At 55.7% G+C, this 18880-nt stretch overlaps 1 protein-coding gene across 1 annotated transcript in view; it reads left to right on the top strand.

Annotated features, from left to right (window-relative positions):
* The window catches only part of SCUBE1 (signal peptide, CUB domain and EGF like domain containing 1), a 153491-nt gene that overhangs the window by 37275 nt on the left and 97336 nt on the right, over nt 1–18880 (top strand). Inside the window, exon 3 of the mRNA XM_004379994.1 lies at nt 18075–18209. Within this exon, the coding sequence (XP_004380051.1) occupies nt 18075–18209 (135 nt within the window). The remainder of the gene's footprint in view (nt 1–18074; nt 18210–18880) is intronic.

Genomic DNA, 18880 nt, shown 5'->3' with positions numbered 1-18880 from the left:
TTCATCTAAAGTGAGAATAGCAGCACAACTGGAAGAACGTAATCGACATAACTGAATTGTACATGCAGAAATTTTTGAAATGATGTATCTTTGGCTATGTATGTTTTCACCAAAAAAAAAAAAAAAAAAAGTCCTCCAAGGCCAAGAAGAAAAAAAAATAATTTATTCTATTTTTGTTGTTGTTATTGAGAATATACACAGCAAAAACATACACCAATTCAAGTTTCTACATGTACAATTCAGTAACGTTGATTACGTTCTTCGAGTTGTGCAGCCATTCTCGTTCTCTTTTCTGAGTTGTCCCTCCCCCATTAACATAAACTCACTGCCACTTAAAGTTCCCGTCTAACCTTTCAAGTTGCTGTTGTCAGTTTGATCCCATATAGACAGATCTTGAAAGAGCATAATGCTCAAAGCAGACATTCCTTACTAGCTAAACTAAACTATCATTTGGTTTTAGGAAGACTTCAGGGGATGTTTTTGGTTTAAAGTGTAAAGATTATCTCAGGGCAATAGTTTTGGGGGTTTATCCAGCCTCTACAGCTCCAGAAAGTCTAGATTTCATGGGAATTTTAAGTTCTGTTCTGCATTTTCCCCCTTTTGATCAGGATTCTTCTATAGAATCTTTGATCAAAATGCAGAATACTTTTTTACATGACAGATGCATTTTGTGAACTGGCAGGGATGCAGAGGATGAGCCCGGGCCCTGGGCTGTGGTGATGCCCTGTGCTGTAGATTACTTCTTTCAGGACTTTGCCCGTCCTGGGGCTGGAAGTTTCCCCTCCTCTTTTGTTCCTTCGTGCTTTCACTGGCATTGGGGTCACATGGCATCAGGGTCTCCAATCCCAGCCCTGCCATGGACTGATTCTGTGACCTTGGACACATCACCTGATTTCTCAGAGCCTCAGTTTGTTCTCTGCAAAATGGGGATGACCCTTATCTATCAGGACCAGATGAGAAGACAGATGTGCAGGTGACGCTCAAGGCTGCCAAGTGGAGGGAGAAGACAAGAAGCGAAACTCAGGGACTCCCGCCAGGGCCTGGGGCCTCGCTGCACATGTGGGAGGAAGTGCCCCGCAGATGCCCCAGGTGCTCCGCGCCAGTGCAGCAGGCGCAGCTCCCCCTGCCCTTGTGCTGGGCCAGCCAGTCCCCGGCATGATGAAAGGGCCGCGTGGCCTCAACCCTTTGAAGCCACCCCCTCTCATCCTGGCGGACAGCTGGAGACAACGTGTTGCTCCCTTGAACCCTAATGAAGGCTTAAGTTGCCTCTGTTTATTTGTTTTTATACTTCAACAGCTCCAATGCGTTTCTTGCTAGGGGAAAAGTGCTGAACGTTTTAATGTAAAACTAAACAGCTTTGGACAGTCGTTGACGCCATAAACACCAATATTTTTTAAGGTAAACTCGAGAGGCTTCTTCCTGTTCTTTTTATTCACGTCTTCCCCTCTCTTCCCCATCCTTGGCCCAAATTCAGGTGATCCAGGCTGCTGAGGAGCAGACGCTGGGTCTGGGCGGTTGCTCTAGCAGCCCAGACAGAGTCATGCCCACTCTCCTCTCCAGATTTTACAGCTGTTGACCTGGTGGAGATTCTTTGGCCCGAGAAAAAGACACTCACTGGACACTGTTGTGCGTCTCTATAAACGGGCTTCTTTCTTCCCCCAAGTCGCTACAAAAATGGAGTGGTCCTGGAGCGGGGTGGGGCAGGGGACTGATGCAGACCCGGCTTGTTGTAGGGGGAGCAGGGTAGGCAGGGGACTGACGCAGACCTGGCTTGTTGTGGGGGAAGCAGGTTTGCGGAGCCTCCAGCCACTGTGCCTCCAGGGGTCCGGCGGGCCGCAGCAGGGTACTGTCCATGGGGGACCGCTGGGGGCTGAAGTAAAAGAGCAGTGGACCGAGAGTCGGGCTTCTGGGCCACTAGGCCACTGCAACACCATGGAAGCCTCCCTGCCTCTCTGTGCCTTGGTTTCCCCATCCTATGTGAAATGAACGGTAGGTTTGGATCACTGGTTTTCAGACCCTGCAGGGTTTTGCTGATAGCATCAGAGCCCGGTTTTTCAAACAACCTCTTGCGGTGGCCACATGGCTCAGGGGGCAATGAGAGCCGTGCCCACACGGGGAGCCACCCCCACCCCGACCCCTCTCCCTCCAGCATCTGGTGATTGGTGACTTGACAGCATGGCTTTCGGATGATTTGGCCTCGGGGACAGTGGCCAAGCTCTCTGCTGTTCCTCCTAGTCCCAGCAAGCCCCAGTCCCTGTCTCCCTCCCTCCTTATTCTCAGAACTGTCGTCTCCAGCCTGCTCACCAGTGCCATCCCCCTGGCCATAGCACCCTCTCTGTCTCTGGAGTGACCCCGCACCTGCTGTCCCTCCTGCCTGCACGCCCTTCCCCATCCTTAGTTAACTCAGCCGACACCGACGTGCCCCTCAGGACCCAGCTCAGAAAGCCTGCCCTGTGCAGTCTGATTGGCACGCCTCCTCTGAGCCCCCAGGATTGTCACTGCACCTCAGGTGGCCTCCTCTGGGTCCCTGGGGCCCCTGGAGGGCCAAGCTCAGGGCTGATTTATCTCCATCCCTGGGGCCTGTGCAGACCGACCCAGAGCAGGCTGGTTTGTGTGACAGAGGGAAGGGGGCAGAATTCTTGACTCGGAACCTCAGAGGACTCACTCGACCTGGCAGTGGTGACTAACGTGCCTGTCAGGTGTAAGGGACATGCAGTCGGACCACATTGACCGCTGTGGAGGGTCTCCTGGCAGCCGCGTGACTGCCCCTCCCAGCGGCCAGCCGATGGCGCCGTGACGCCCACACCCACACCTCCTGCCCCGCCTCTGGCCTCCGCTCTAGGTGAGGCAAGAGCGTGGGTTTGGACTTGGGCTCCTGGCTCCGTCCCGCTGGTGGTCTCGGGTGACCTCTCTGCTCCTCACTTCTCTTACCTGAGAGGAGGGGTGACACTGTCCGGGGGGGCTACGAGGAGTAGAGCACGGGCAGGCGTGCCCTTCCTGTCCCACTCCCCTGCAATGGCACCCTCCCGTCAGGCACCTCCTCACCCTAGAAGGCCGCCTCTCCCTCTGGTGGACATCAGTGGTCTCCCGTCCCTCCCCTGGGGCCAGCCCCACCTTTGGGTAGTCTGTATTCGGTGGTGTGGGGAAGAAGTCCTGCTCTGTCCCAGGGCAGAGAATGCCAAGTCCATAAACAGCAAAGCAAAACACCCCACTGAGGAGGACAGGCCGGGCCCACAGACTCTTCGCTTCATCTGTTCTTGTTTGCAGTCCATGTGCCAAAGGCTTGGTCAGACATGGAGAAATAAACAAAAATGTGTCTTGTGAAGGCTCTTTAAAAATACCCTATCACCAAAACATATGCCCCAAACCAGACACTGTGCCGAAGGCCTGTAAAGGGGGCATTGTCAACAGCCCACCGTCCCAAGTCTCTGGGCCAGCACTTCCTTTGCCAGCAGCCCTGCTTGTTTTGGAGCAGCCTGGGCCCTGGATGGTGTTTGGGGTCACCCTGGGCATTTTCTGGGCCTGCTCTGGGCCTGCTGTGTCTGGGAAGATGCTTCAGCACGCCCCCCCCTCCCCGCCCCCCGCACCAACGGGACAGGCCCCAGTGTTTATGGTGGCCATTAGCCAGCCCTTGTGCAGGGCCCAGCCCAACCACACGCAGCTGGAAATAGATAGGCTGGCAGAGGCGCCCTGCTCCCTGCTGCCATTTCTTAGGCGTGGGAAGTGGGTGGCAGAGGTCGCCGCCTGGGGTCTTTACTAACCTGCCAGATATTACCCTCATGGCAGGGAGAGGATCGCACAGGCCGACTTGCCCTCACCCGGCTCATCTGCTGGCCGCCAAGGGGTCAGACGTCAGTGGTGTCATTTGGGGCCGGTCGTTGGCAAAGGCCCCTCTGAGTGGGGTTCTCCTGGGGCCATTGGGGGAGTCGCTTCCTCAGCCTGGCATCTGGCCCCTTGTGATTCAGCCCCCGCCACCCACTCTCCTAGGCTCCCGAACCAAACCAAAAAACCAAACCCCTGGCCGTCAAGTCGATTACAACTCATGGTGATCCCAGGTGTTACAGAGCAGAACTGTCCCATAGGGTTTTCTTGGCTGTAATCTTTCTGGAAGCAGATTACCAGTTTTTTTCTTCTGGGGAGCTGCTGGGTGGGTTTGAACCACCAACCTTTAGGTTAGTAGTTGAGCACAAACTATTTACACCACCCGGGGACCCCCTAGGTTCCCAGTAAACGAAATATTCTGCCTGTCCCTGGCACCCCATGCCCTCCAAGCACCCCATGTCCATCCCTGCACGTGCTGTCCCCCTGCCTGGAGAACCTTCTCCCTGGCTGTCCGAGTATCCCAGCTCTGGCGGTGCCTCTTCCCTGGGCCTCCGGGCAGAATTCTCCCTCCCCACTCCATACTATCTATGTCTGCCCCGCCCAGAATGAGTGCAGATCATAGTTGAAAGCGTCTGTTTACTTATCCATCTCCTACACGTATAATGATTAGACAAAAACATTCAAGGAAATCAATAAAAAAGACAGAAAAGAACCCCGACTAACTTGCCACCCCAACAGATCAACAGTTTTCGTGCCTTCATGTTCTTGGCCCTTGTCATCTATACATAGATGTAGCTTTATATGGTCATCATTATCACACAGGGTTTGTGTTCAGCTTCCACCCCGGGGTGCTCTCAGAGCTATTCTCAGGCTGGATATGGAATCCGGGGCCTCAATGTGGGAATGGAATCATGGGAGCCGGCGGCCAGTGAGCGCCGAGGAATAGTCTGTGGTGACCGTCTGGCTGGCACGTCAGAGGTGCTCAGGAGACGCCCTCCGTAACGTGGCGACTTTTCTCGGTCAGCGCGCATCCCCTGAGTGCCCGTATCTGCCAGGCCACAGAAGGACGAGGTGTTCTGAGACTGCTAGACATGACCTCTGCCCTCAGGGCTCCCAGGCCGTGTGGAGAAATACCCCAACATGGTGTCCTCTGAGTAATGAACACTAGGGGTGTGTTCTGAAAGGTGGTGGGTAGGCAGCTCGGCCTGTCCAGGAGGAGCCGAGGGTCACCAGGCAAGGGTGGAGACGGGCTGAGGAGAGAGGGCTCAGGGTGGACGGTGGAAGGCGGTCTCTGTCGGAGACTGAGCACCTGGTGCTCCCCGGGCCTGCGACCTGGGGTTATACCTACAAGTGTGAGAGCATCGGGGTATCACATCGGACACCACACACTCCAGCCTCCCCGCCCCCCACGGCCCCCACTGCGTCCCACCCCACCCACGCTGGTCCTTAGACAGAGCCCCTCTCGGGTAGGCCTCTGCAGTGCCTCCCTCACAGTCCGCTGCTTCCCTCTGGGGCTTTGAGCCCAGGCAGCAGCTAATACCTGTGGGTGTGCCAGTGTCCTTGGCGGGGCAGTGGTTAAGTGCTTGACTGCTAACCGAAAGGTTGGTGGTTCAAACCCACCAGCCACTCCACAGGAGAAAGATGTGGCCGTCTGCTTCCGTAAAGATTGTTGTCGTTAGGTGCTGTCAAGTCGGTTCCAACTCATCACGCGACTCTACGTACAACAGAACTTAACACGGCCCGGTTCTGTGCCATCCTCACAATTGTTGTTATGCCTGAGCCCATTGTTGCAGCCACGGTGTCAGTCCATCTCGTTGAAGGTCTTCCTCTTTTTCACTGACCCTCTACCAAGCATGATATCCTTCTCCGGAACTGATCCCTCCTGATAACATGTCCAGAGTATGTGAGATGAAGTCTCGGCATCCTCCCTTCTAAGGAGCATTCTGGTTGTAATTCTACCAGACAGATTTGTTCATTCTTCTGGCAGACCACGGTATGTTCAGAGTTCTTCGCTAACACCATGATTCAAAGGCATCAATTCTTCTTTGGTCTTCCTTATTCATTGTCCAGGTTTCACATGCATACAAGGGGATTGAAAATACCATGGCTTGAGTCAGGTGCACCTTAGTCCTCAAAGTGACATCTTCGCTTTTCAACACTTTAAAGGGGTCATTTTGCAGCACATTTGCCCAATGCAATGGGTCGTTTGATTTCTTGATGGCTGCTTCCATGGGTGTTAATTGTGGATCCCAGTAAAATGAAATCCTTGACAACTTCAATTTTTTCTCCATTTATCATGATGTTGCTTATTGGTCCAGTTGTGAGGATTTTTGTTTTCCTTATGTTGAGGTACAATCTATACTGAAGGCTGTGGTCTTTGATTGTCAGTCAGTGCTTCGGAAGTGCTTCCTCTTCGCTTTCAGCAAGCAAGGTTGTGTCATCTGTGTATCACAAATAATAGGGAGCCATGCTAGGTTCTTGAGGAGAGGAATGCCATGGAAAGGAAGTGGCCACAGACTGGGGCTGGAGAGGATGGAGTTGGCTGGGGAGAGGCAGGTGGCCATCTTTCCAGCTCTTCAGCTGAGCTCAAATGCTCCCTCTTCCCTGAAGCTCCCTCGATGCCCACTGTCAGCCTCCACCTCTGCCCTCTTCCAGCCCTTTGTCTGCCGCGTTCTTAAGTGTGTCAGCTGTGTTGGGACAGACACTGTTTCTTCGTCCCGGTTGTCACCACGTGGCCCACCCCAGAGCCTGGTAGTGAGGGACCACTGAGTGCGGGAAGGAAGAGCCAGCACACGAGGAGCCCAGTTAAGGAGCCGTGATGGGAAATGGGGCAGGCGACTGCTGGCTCCGATCTGGGGTATGCTGAGGCCCTCAGACTCACAGGGATCTCTCGGGAGGGGACTGGCATGCGTGCGGCGGGCAGTGGAGGGAAGAAGGAAAAGGGGAAGCACCCATTCAGCACCCACAGCAGCCTGGCAAGTGGAAAGGCCTGGATTTTACACTCGAGAGCTTTGGAAGATGAAACAAAATACCGAGTTTAATTGGGGAGAATGACTGCACGATCAGAATTCCAGTCTGCACTGAGGTGGGGACGTTTATGCTGGGGATAAATCACGTTAATTGGCTGGAGTCAGGCCAGATGGACTAGCCAGGGGACCTGTGTCAGCCAGGGCATTGGGAAAAGTCCCCCCAACCCCCCGTCCAGGGGAGTCTCTGCACACCGGCCATGGGCCCTGAGTTAATCATGTCCAGCTGGGCCTGCTTTCTCTCCCTGCGTGTTCACCAAGTCCTGCAGGAGCCTCTCCCGTCTTCTCTCAGAGCTGTTCGTGGAGTGCGTGATTAGTTTGTTCCCTTTCCCTCCCCTCCCTCTTGCTAGCCTTCCATTCTTATCCCTATCGCAATAAGTTGAAAACCCTCCGGTCCCTCCACAAACGTCCAGCCAGGATCATGGTCACAGCTGGGCTGTCAGAGGCCCGAGGTTGGCTGATACAAGCGTCTGCGTCCCTCCTGGCTCTGTTACTGATTCTCTGGTGACCATGAGCAGCCATGCACCTTCTCTGAGCCCCTGGGCTGTGGTTGGTTTAATTAGATACTGTGACGAGAGGGCCTGGACCGAGGAGGGGCTCAGGGCACTCGGGGTCCCCATCATCTTCCTGCAGCCTGCTCTCCTGCCCACTGCCTTAAAGGGAGGAGCCGGTCCTGCTGTAGGCAGAGGTCAACAGTGTCATTTAATAGGGATCCCACAGTGCCTCCAGACCCACCCCCACCCCCCCACCCCCACTTTCCAGAACGCTACCCTGTCAGGGGCTCTTTCTTTCACTTAAGACTTTGGTCCTTAGACCAATGAAGATGCCAGCCAGGAAGGAGGACATTGTGAGCCACGCTCCTTCCTGAGACCCTCCGTGTGGTCCATTCATTTAGCACATATTTATGAGAGGCATGGAGAGCCAGAGCTCACAGTCTAGCATCTGGTCCTTCTCCATCATGGTCCACCCATTTGGCCACACACGGCCCCCTACTCAAGGCTGTGCCCACCCCACACTGGGTGAGAGGACACGGCTTTTCCCTGGACCAGCCTTCACTCACGCCTCTCCCCACCCAGGGACCCCCAGCCACCGCACACTTCCCGACTCGCTAAAGCTTCCTTCCTGGCCAGGTCTGAGAACTCCAGGGCCCCCAGAGAGCCAAGCCAGACACTCCCTCCCCTACCATGTGTTTGTGGTTCACAGTTCAGGCCACAAGCACATACTGTGTGCCCTGTGCACTGTGGAAAACACTGGGGTGCAGTGGTGCCCAAGATGGCCAGCCCCTGTTGTCAGGGACCGTGTGTTCTCAGGGGAGAGGCAGAGAGGATCAAACAAAAGGAAGGTGCCAGGTGGATGTGGTGCTTTGAGGGAAACAGACACCAGGGCCGTGTGATGGGGTGACTTGGACACTGCTGTCTGTTGGTGGTCAGGGACAGCAACTCTAAGGAAGTGATGTTTGAACCAAGGTCTGAATGAGGAGAAGCCACGTGAAGAGTGGGAAGAACATTCCAGGCAGAGGGACAAGAGCAGAGGCCGCAAGATGGGAACAGGATCATTGTAGTCAAAGGGCATCAAGGACACTAGTGTGAGCAAGGAGGCTGGCAGGGGGTGAGCAGGGCAGTGGGCTGGCAGGGGGTGGGCAGGGTAGTGGGCCAGAGCAGCTTACCAGCCCTTGTTGACTGGCGGAGGGAGTTTGCGGTTTATTCAGAGTGAGCGGGGAAGCCTTTAGAGGGTTTCAAGCCTTTAGAGAATGGCCTGGCTGGTTGACATTTTTCTAGGTCGCTGTGTAGAGGATGGGTTACAGGCTACTGGGTGAGGGTGGAAGCAGCGAGACCGGTGGAGAGACTATGGCAGTAATCCAGGCGCGAGATGGTGGTGGTCGGGCCCAGCAATCCCAGGGGTGGAAGTGGGTAGATGTGGTTGTACTTGGGGCTTATTTTGCGGGTGGAGCTGACAGACTGGACTTGCTAACAGATTAGATGTGGGGAGCGGAGAAAAGAGGTATCAAGAATGGCTACGAGGATTTCTGGCTGAATCAACTGTAGATTGTGCTTCCATTTGATGAGAGGGGAAGGCTGAGGGTGAAACTGACCTCATGGGAGGTGGCCTTAGGAGCTCAGCTTGGGCCTTGTTAGGTTTCTTATGCCTGTTGGACATCCAGGTGGAGGTGCCAGGTCAATCATTGATATTTGAGTTTAGGGGGCAGTGGGATTTGGGCAACATTGTCAGATCATAGCCAGTAAAGCCATGGGACAGGTGACAGGAGGGGAACCCAAGAGGAGCCTGGGCAAGCCAGGCTTCACTGACCTGATCCTGTATCTGCGTGGAGCCCCTGGTGTAGAGTTCTGCCAGAGGCTGCCTTAAAAGAGATAGCATCCACAGAATGGAAGAAAATATTTGCAAATCACATATCTGATAAGGGTCTAGTGTGCAGAGTATGTCAAGAATTCTTATAACTCAATGATAAGACAAATAATCCAACTGAAAAATGGACAGAGGATTTGAATAGACATTTCTCCAAAGAAGATAGACAGACGACCAACAAGCACACGAAAAGATGTTTAGCTTCATGAATCATTAGAGAAATGCAAATGGAAACCACAATGAGTACCATTTCATACTTTCTAGGATGGCTAAAATCAAAAAACAGAAAATAACAAGCATTGGTGAAGATGTGGAGAAATTGGAACCCTCATCCATTACTGGTGGGAATGTAAAATGGTGCAGCCACTGTGGAAAACAATTTGATGGTTCCTCAAAAAGTTAAACATAGAATGGCCTATGACCCAGCAATTCCATTCCTACATATATACCCTCAAAGAACTGAAAACATACATCTACACAAAAACTTGAACACAAATGTCTTTAGCAGTATTAGCCATGATAGCCAAAGGGTGGAAACAACTGAAATGTCCTTCAGCCGATGGACGGATAAATCAAATGCACTAGATGCATACAACAGAATATTTGACCATAAAAAGGAATGGACTACTGATATATGCTACAACATAGACGAACCTTGAAAACATTGGCACAAGCGCAGTGAAAGAAGCTAGATACAAAAAGCCATGTATTGTATGATTCCGTGTATATGAAATGTCCACGATAGGCAAGTCCATAGAGATAGAAAGTAGATTTGTGGTTTCCAGGAGCTTGGGGAGGGGAAGTGGGGAGCAACTGCTTAATGGGTATGGGGCGTCTTTCGGGGGTGATGGGAACGGGTGATGGAATTAGATAGTGGTGATGGTTGACAGCATAGTGAACATACTATAAACCACTAAAGTGCACACTGTCAATGTGAATTTCATGTTATATGAGTTATATCTCAATTTTAAAAAAAGGTGATTGGAGGCGACAAGGTGGTAGTGTGTGCAGAGCGTGAGAGGGTGGGCTTGTCCCTCTCCCCCGAGCAGACCCCAGGCATGGCACTGGGTTGAGTTCTGGGCCAGAGCTCAACTCACGTAGCCTGTGCGGTGGTGTCTGCCAGCAAAGGTGGCCCCTGCCATGAGCAGGCCAGAAGCTGTCAGGAGGGAGGCTGCTTCAGGAGCTAAAGCTGCTTCGCTTGGAGGCCAGACGGCTAAGGGGGGACTGGAGCGCTGCCTTCAGATGTGGATTGTTGTCACTTTTCCATTTTGGAGGGGACCTTACTGTCCCCGAGCATGTTCCCACCGTGAGCCCCTGAGGCACTGGCAGCGGCTCTGGTTAGCAGTTGCTGGCATTTATTGGTGGTCTGTACACGCCAGGCACTGTGCTGAGTGCTTTACCACCATTATTGCCTTTAATTCACGTGACAGGCTTGTTGAGCCAGGTGCTGTTGTTATCCCTGTTTCATAGAGAAAGAAACCAGGGCCCCAGATGGGTAGGTGACCTGCCCGAGGTCACACGGCAAGGTATCACTAAACCCTGTACCCCGTCTGGGGTGACTCATGGGGCAGTAACCAGGACCCATGGGGCATGGTCACAGGGAGAGGTAATGGGGGAGCTCGTGTACATTACCGTAAGGAAGCATGGTCAGGGGTCCAAGCTAGGTAGTACCCCCCCCCATTCTACAAGATCCCCTTGGCCGGGGGACTGCAGGGCTCAGGTGAGGGATGGCACGGTGGCCAGATGCTGAAGGCCAGGAGGCTTCAGCTGAGCTCTGGCCTCTCCTAGCTGGCTCCTCGGGTCTGTGGGGCCCGGAGGCCCTGTCTGGATCTGAGCTTTGGGCTTGCTGGTGTGGAACACTGACCCCACCACTTGTGTGCCTCGGCTCCCAACCCTGAGCTTGGACTCAGCCCAGCCTGAGGGGCTCCATGTCAGAGCAGGGGTGCTGAGGGAGACCCCGTACCTGCACACACAGCCGACCTGCTGGTGCCTACACTGATACCCAGACCAGAAGTAGGCAGGTCCCGGGAGACTCCAGCCATCCCTCCTGCCTGCCCTGCCGACCGGCCCCTCTGATGGTGCAGGGCGTGTTCTGGATTGGGCAGAACCCAGGCCCCAGAGCTCTAAGACTCGTGTGTATTTTACCCGAAATCTAATCCATATGGTTCTCATTTATTTACACTTCACTCATCAAATGCAATTTTGCAAGAGTCGCTCAATAGCCAAGAGGCTTTTCTGCCTAAGCCTCCCTTCTGGAAGGAGCTGGGGGAGGACTGGGCCTTGGCCCTCAGGGGCCAGGTGGAAACACTCAGTATGGAGGTGGATCGTGGCTCCTGAGATGGCCGGTGCCTCTGTCCCTGTCCCGAGCTCCGTGGGAGCCGTGACACCGGAGCACAGCCCGGGCCTGACACAGTAGGCACTTGGCAGCCGTGAAACCACGGGTGGGGTCTGAGTGAAACCTAGTCTCTGTTCCAAATCATAAAACGTTCATGGGAAACCCGAGGCAACCAGAGCTATATCCAGGAGCGAGTTTTCACTGTTATAAATAACTGCAAACCTGGACTCTTGTCCAAAGGAGGACAAACAGCCAGCGATTAATAAAAACAAACGCCAGCACCTTGGGCCAAAAAGCAAACCTCACGGGCCAACCACAGCCCTGCCTGGGCGGCCTTCCAGAAACAGATCCGTCTACAGCCCTCGGGTGTGGGCTCTGAAAACCCTTGCTGGAAAACAGCTGTGTCAATCACGGGACAAGGGAACGTCCCAGATAAGGCCCTACAGCCGCTGGCCTAGGGTGGGGCGGGGTGGGCTGGGGCGGTGTCGAGGAGGAGGTGGGAGGACCCCATTTGCACTGATCCTCTGGGTGGTAACGAGCTATGCCCTGTTCTGACAAAAGCCATCACAGAGGGAGGCTGTGGGCCCGGGGATGGAGGGGTGACAGAGGGGCACGGTGGTGCGGAAAAGTAGGCTGGTGCTGGCGACTGCTCAGGGGTGAGCAGGGGGCTTCAAGGATGAGCCGGTTCTCACTGGGGCACTGGGTGGGGTAGGGCCTTCTTTACACCCCCAGTGTTGAGGCTTCCTTGGTGCCCCTCTCCCTCTCTCCCCCCAGCTCCATCCTCCCAGGACTTGGAGGATGTTGGCTGAGCCCTGAGTGCTCGCTGCTCACCGGGGCTGGGAGCAGGCCGTGAGGAGGCCCAGAGCAGAGCGCGGGGCCTGAGCCCCAGCCTGCAAGGTTTCTGTTAGCGTCCGAATGGGCTGCTTCTGAGGGTACCTTCCAACCCCACCAGCCGAGGGCTCCTCGGGGCAGGGACCAGTTCTGGTTCGGCTTCCTCCCCCTTCCCAGCACCCAGGCCTGCCACCCCTGCCCCTGACCCAGAAGCAAGTACTCCATCCGTTCTGGTGGAAACCAAAAGGTGTCTGTGTGTTAAAAGAGCACATTCACCCAGGAGACTGGGGCTGGTACAGTCCGGACGGTGCCCAGCTTGGCGTGGCCGCCCAGGTGGAGGCTCCTGCTGGCCCTCACAGAGCTAGAGTCCTCGGGGCCCTCTCTCCATGTGGCACCCTACCGTGGTTCTGTCGCCAATTAAAAGGGTTTCCTGAGAGGCAGCTCCAGGAGCAGCTCCAGAATCCGTGGAGCCTCTTCCACTTTGTAGCTTCACCCCGTGCTGAGAGCACCCTGCCTTCTGGGAGCACTCAGATGCGGCCATAAATAAAGATGAACGACTGTGAGCTGCTGGCAGGATTGGGGCCAGACCCCCTCCCCTAGCCGCCCATGGATCCTGGATTGGAAACAGGCTTCCTTGGGGCTCCCACTCCCGCAGGCTCAGCCACGGCCCAAGGCCTTGGTGGCTCGGTGATGACTCTGGCTTATCAGGCTGCACGCTGTCTTCCCCAGGGACCAACCCCTCAGCCAGCAGGACTGGTGGAGTGAGGGCAGGGGGACCCAGACGGGGCTGGAGTTTGTAAGAGCACAGAGGCCGGGACAGTGGGTAGGGGCACCTCACACAGGAAGGCCTGGTGGGGGTGGCCCTGTGGTGTGTGCAGGACACAAAGTCACCTCCAAGCCCGTGGCCTGGTCTCCTGTTCACCTCAGCCCAACAGCCAGGACCCCAGGCAGCCGCCTCCCCTCAGAGTGACACAGCCTCCCATCTGTGCCCTGCCCGCCCCTTCCAGGTGCCTGCTTCCAGAACACCTCTCTTCCTCCAGTCTCAGGTCACAGACCCCCCTTCTCCTGGGCCCAGCTCCAACATCACCTCCTACGGGCATCCTCCTCCCAGAGTGACGCCTAGCCCCCCATCTCTGCCCACCAAGGCCTGGAACGCACCCTGTGGTGCTCCTTCTTGTCTTCGCCCCTCCCATGAAGTGTGGCACGCTGCAGCTGTGTGGTGTTTGTGGCGTGAATGAAGGAGCAGAGGCATTGCAGGGGGGTTAGGAGTACAAGAAGGACTCTGGCTGGACAAGGAGGAGGTGTCCCAGCTCCTGCCCTCCTCGTGTGGTAGTGAGCTCCCCGTCCCCGCAGGCGCCAGCCCAGGTGTGCCATCTGGTTTATCTGCTCACGCCTGAGCACCCACCCTCGGCCAACCCTCTGCTAGGCGCTGGGGCTGCAGAGGAGGTTCAGGCTGTCCGCACCCCCAGAGCAGGGACAGGAAAACCACGGCTACTGGTCCAGGGCAGGAGGGAGACAGCAGTCAGCACAGGCAGGCCTGGCCTGGGAGCTAGGGGTTGGGCATGCAACCTGGGGGCCCTAGGAGGATTTCCCAGAGGAGGGGGCTTTGGCACAGGGTTTGGACAAGGAGAGCACGTGGAGTGGGGGGGTTGTAGGCAGAAACACCAAGGTAATCCTCTCATGGCCGGGACTCAGCTCACGGCGTCCGCGTTCAAAGAAGCAGAATCCAGGCGGAGCAAAGAGTATGGGCTTTGCCTCAGACTCATTGGGCTTCAAATCCCCCTTCTGCCTGTTTTATAGCCTTGGAAACATCTCTTCCCCTCTCTGGGCCTCAGTTTCCTCATCTGAGAAATGGGGATGATGAGAATAATGCCTCAGAGTGGAGCTGTTGCGCAGATTCATTAAGATAGTGCCTGAGTGCCTTAGCCCGGGCCTGGCTGGCAGTGAGTGCCTGCCGTGTATGACAGTGAGGCTGCCAGTTCCACCCAGCCAAGCTTGACGGCCTTCTCTGGGGGTGGGGACGGGGGAGATTCCCATTCAGGGGCAGCCGTACAAGCCCACAGGTGTATGGGACAGTCAGCTCCAGGGGGAGAGAAGGCAGAGGATGCAATCCAGGAGGGCTTCCTGGAGGACACATCCACAGTCCCTGTTGCTCACAGAGCACTTCCTGTGGACAAGGCCTGGGCTTCCTCCCCCAGGCTGCAAGCAGGGCAGGACAGGGGCAGCGCTCAGATTATCTGACTCCCAGTGTAGGCCGTTTCCTTGCCAGGCGGGCATCTCTCATAACGGAGCTGAGTGTCCTGGGCACGCCCCTGCGGGGAGGCCAGGAGCCAAGCGTTTCCCGTAGGCCTCCAGGCGAGCCCAGCCTGTGCCGGGCCTGTAGGCAGGCAGCCCACGGACCCAAATGCTCTGATTGGTCCCCCTTCAGACCTCCCTGTGGGTCCTGTTTGCCGGCTGGGGTCATGGGGTGACAGAGGGTCTGAGGTAGGAGACTCAGGCCCTTAATCCAGCCCCAGAGCAGTTGGAAAAGCGACAGGCTACCAAAGGGACAGCTGCTGCTTCCCACCCAACCCGGGAGGGCCTGGGCCATGTGAGTGGAGAGAGGGTGCAGGCGGGCAGCCCCCCTCCTGCTTGCTTAATCTTGGAGCTCTATCATTCGGGAGTGGGGAGAAGACATGTTTACAGGGCCTGCATTTGTTTTGAGTTATTCATCAACATTGGCAAGTCATCTTTGCCTGCGGGTATAAACAGCACTGTCCCAGGGCCCAGCACTCTGCCAGACCATCGAGGGTTTGGTGATGGCTGACGTCAGCTGCTCTGCGATGTCTGGCTCCCAGCAAGGTGAGGAGGTGGGTCTGGCCAGATGGCTGCAGGTGCGTGGTACCGGGGAGCTCATCCACGGCGGGCCACAGGGGCATCTCCGCACCAGGAATTCAGTATTTGAGGATCTGTGCCTGCTTTTTTCTTTTTTTTTTTTAACCTTCACTAGGGCTTGGGAGGAGTCCCTGGGTGGTATGAAAGGTTAACACGCTCAGCTGCTAACCGAAAGGTTGGCGGTTCGAGTGCGCTCAGAGGTACCTCAGAAGAAAGACCTGGTGATCTGCTTCTGAAAAATCAGCCTTTGAAAACCCTATGGAGCACAGTTCTACTCTGACACACGTGGGGTCTCCATCAGCTGGGATAGACTCCTCGGGGAAAAAGGCTAAGACTGGGACTCAAGAGGGGTCGGGAGTCAGTCCCGGGAACAGCTTCCCGTGTTCAGATCTCATCATGTGTGTGCCAGGGCGTGGGCATGGGCCTTGACAGGTCTCCAGGGGCCAGAGATGTGAGCAGCCCCAGGTATGCTGGCTCATTCTTTATATTACTTGTGGCAAGCTGGCTTTGGCTTGGCATTCGCACCTGGGTCCCCAAGCGTCTGCTCAAGCTGACACCCAGACTCAAGCTCATGTTAGGGGTCGCTGGCTCTCCCTAACACCAGTCTGGACGTGTTCACTGGCAGCTTAGCAAGGGGGCAAAAGGCAGGCTCTGGAGCGAAACAGCAAGTGTGAGCCCTGCCTTTGCTCTGGCCCACTGTGGGACTTTGCCTCTCTGTGCCTCAGCGTCCTCATCTTTAAAGTGACATTGGTAACACAGCCTATCACACAGGGTTGCTATGAGGATTGAGTTGACACTCATGCAGCGCCGCTCCTGGCACATAAACACACAAGCAGCGTTAGCTTTGGGTGGTCCTTAGCAGGTCGCATAAGACACGTGCGTGGCCGAGAGCTGCTCACAGTCCACGGACCCCACAGATGGGCCGTGCCAATGAAGTGTCCACTGCAGAGGTGTGGACAGGAGGCTGCCCCCATGAAGGTGACATTGCACTGGGCCTTTAAGAAGCCCCCAGGAATGCTTTGCAGAGTGAGGAAAAGCATGGAGGATAGTCTCCCTCTCCTTCGCCTGGCCTCCCCCGCTCCCTCGGGCTCGTGGTGCAATGATACGGCTCCTGTCAGCAAGAGCCACCTTTACATCTTCAGCTGTCACCGTTGGGGGCTTCTGGAGTTCAGAGCTCTGCCCTCCTTCCCTGGCTGCCCCCCAGCTGTCATTCGAGCTCACCAAATAAGAACAGCCACCTCGCTGTCGGCCTCAGAGGCAGCCAGGCGGTGTCTTGGGCGGTAAAGTCATCGATTGTCCGTGGACCCAACCTGACTAGCTCCAGAGCCAAGGCCTCCTCAGGTTCGGTGCAGATCACTTGGCCTGACTCTTCACCTTTTAACATCCTTTTGGTCCCAGTCGTAAAATAGGTCTTTGTTAAAGAGAACTGTATAAAAGGCTTATGCCAGAATGGGGTGTGTGTGTGTGTGTGTGTGTGTGTGTGTGTGTGTGTGTTTCTGCTCACGTTGCTTTTGCGGTTTTATATAGTTGCCAATGTAGACATGGAACATGAAGGTTTAAGAAGCCCTTCTTTCATCCTAAACAGCCTGACAGAGTACCGGGTTATGACTTTGGTAATTGAAACATGCTGTTCTGTCGAAGGCCAGAACTCCATAAAGCCTTCATTCAGCCAGGTGCACTGTTTATGCCGGCAGACTCTGGTCAAAATGAGTGTCCCCCTGAGTTCTGGCTCCAGAGAGTGGGGAAGGCTGCCTGACAGCCCGTGGCAACCAGAGGCCAGGGTCTTCCCAAACTGTCCCCCTGAGTTCTGGCTCCAGAGAGTGGGGAAGGCTGCCTGACAGCCCGTGGCAACCAGAGGCCAGGCTCTTCCCAAACTGTCCTCCTGAGTTCTGACTCCAGAGAGTGGGGAAGGCTGCCTGACAGCCCGTGGCAACCAGAGGCCAGGCTCTTCCCAAACTGTCCTCCTGAGTTCTGGCTCCAGAGAGTGGGGAAGGCTGCCTGACAGCCTGCAGCAGCCAGAGGCCAGGGTCTTCCCAAACCTTCCCAGTCTTGGGCTTTTGGAATCCACTTGTGGGCAGAGCCTTCTGGCCTCTCCTCAGCTCCAAGGTCTGGTGCTGCTGGGTGTAAGCCTGTGGTGTGACTGAAGAAAGATGGGGCAGTAGGATTGGGTTGGCGGGGCAAGTGTCAGGGGTAGATGGGGCAGGTTTCCCTGTCTTCATGGAGAGGGGCGCAGGTAGGAGCCCAGGTTTGGGGGTCAGACCCTTGGGTTCAAGTCCTGCCTCTGCCACTTGGAAAAATGACTTGGCCTCACTGTACCTCAGTTTCCTCATCTATAAAATGGGTTAACACCTGGATCTAACTTACAGGGTTGCTGTGAGGGTTGAAGGAGTTGATTCAGGTAAGATGCTTAGAACGGTGTTTGACACACAGGAAACACTCAGGGTTAGCTAGCATTACTGCCAATGTGACTACTGGGGAGTACCCTGGAGAGTACCTCTGGGGAGTACCTCTCAGAAATACCTCCAGGGAGTACCACCAGGAGCACCTCTGGGGAGTAGCACCAGGAGCAACTCCAGAGAGTACTACCAGAAGTACCTGCAGGGAGTACCTCTGGGGAGTACCACCAGGAGTACCTGTGAGGAGTACCTCGGTGGAGTGCCCCTGGGAGTACCTCTGGAGAGTACCACCAGGAGTACCCCTGGGAGTCCCTCAGGGAGTCCCTGCAGGGAGTACTTTCAGTGCAGTCTGGGGGGTGATTGCATCCGGCCCCCATCAGCTGCTCCACCGGTGACTCTCTCCTCCCTCCCTCCTTGTCCCCACAGATGTGGACGAGTGTCAGGACAACAACGGGGGCTGCCAGCAGATCTGCGTCAATGCCATGGGCAGCTACGAGTGTCAGTGCCACAGCGGCTTTTTCCTCAGTGACAACCAGCACACCTGCATCCACCGCTCCAATGGTGAGTGCAGCCTGGGCTTGACCAGGCACGCCTCTCCCCGGAAACAGGCAGCCCCCCGAAATCTCCGTCTCCATGACTTGACTGGGGGGCTCTCAGGGCCAAGGCTGGGGACTTTGGTGGTGGCCTGCACGGCTGCTTTGTGCTCTGGTGTTGATTCTGTGTGGAAATCCTCACAGCTCCCTCCCTCCCCTGCAACAGGAGGGATGTTGGTGTTATCACATGAAGACGAGGTGGGGCCCCACGTGGGAGATGTGCCGAGAAAAGTTCTTTTCCTTCCTGGGTAGGGGCTGGCTGTGCCCAGGGAGAAGGGGGCTCTCTTCTTCATCGTCCTCTTCCCCAGTGGGGGCTCAAGGCTTCATCAGGTTGGGTGCCGAGTGCTCAGTCTACAAGCCTGGCTGTACCGAGAACCATCTACCAGTGGTCCTTGTGGTTGGGAGCCTGCTGCCTTCTGGAGGCTGGGCAAGTGGCAAGCCAGCCGGGGGGTGCAGAGGGCCCAGGAGGTTCACAGCCAGAGGGGTGCCTGGGTGCCTGGGTAGACAGTACCGACCCTGGCCAGGCCTCCATGTTAGGGCAGTGGAGGTGAGAATCCTAGATCTGGGCCCAGGGCAGCAGAGCTCCGAGGTTGGGGCAGAAGCTAGGATACATGGACACGTGTGCTTGGAGGAGAGGGG

This window comes from Trichechus manatus, unplaced genomic scaffold (assembly GCF_000243295.1).
Source record: "Trichechus manatus latirostris isolate Lorelei unplaced genomic scaffold, TriManLat1.0 scaffold00069, whole genome shotgun sequence".
NCBI lineage: Eukaryota > Metazoa > Chordata > Mammalia > Sirenia > Trichechidae > Trichechus > Trichechus manatus.
Note: the sequence above shows the minus strand (reverse complement) of the source record. Positions and strands in the feature narration are given on the sequence as shown.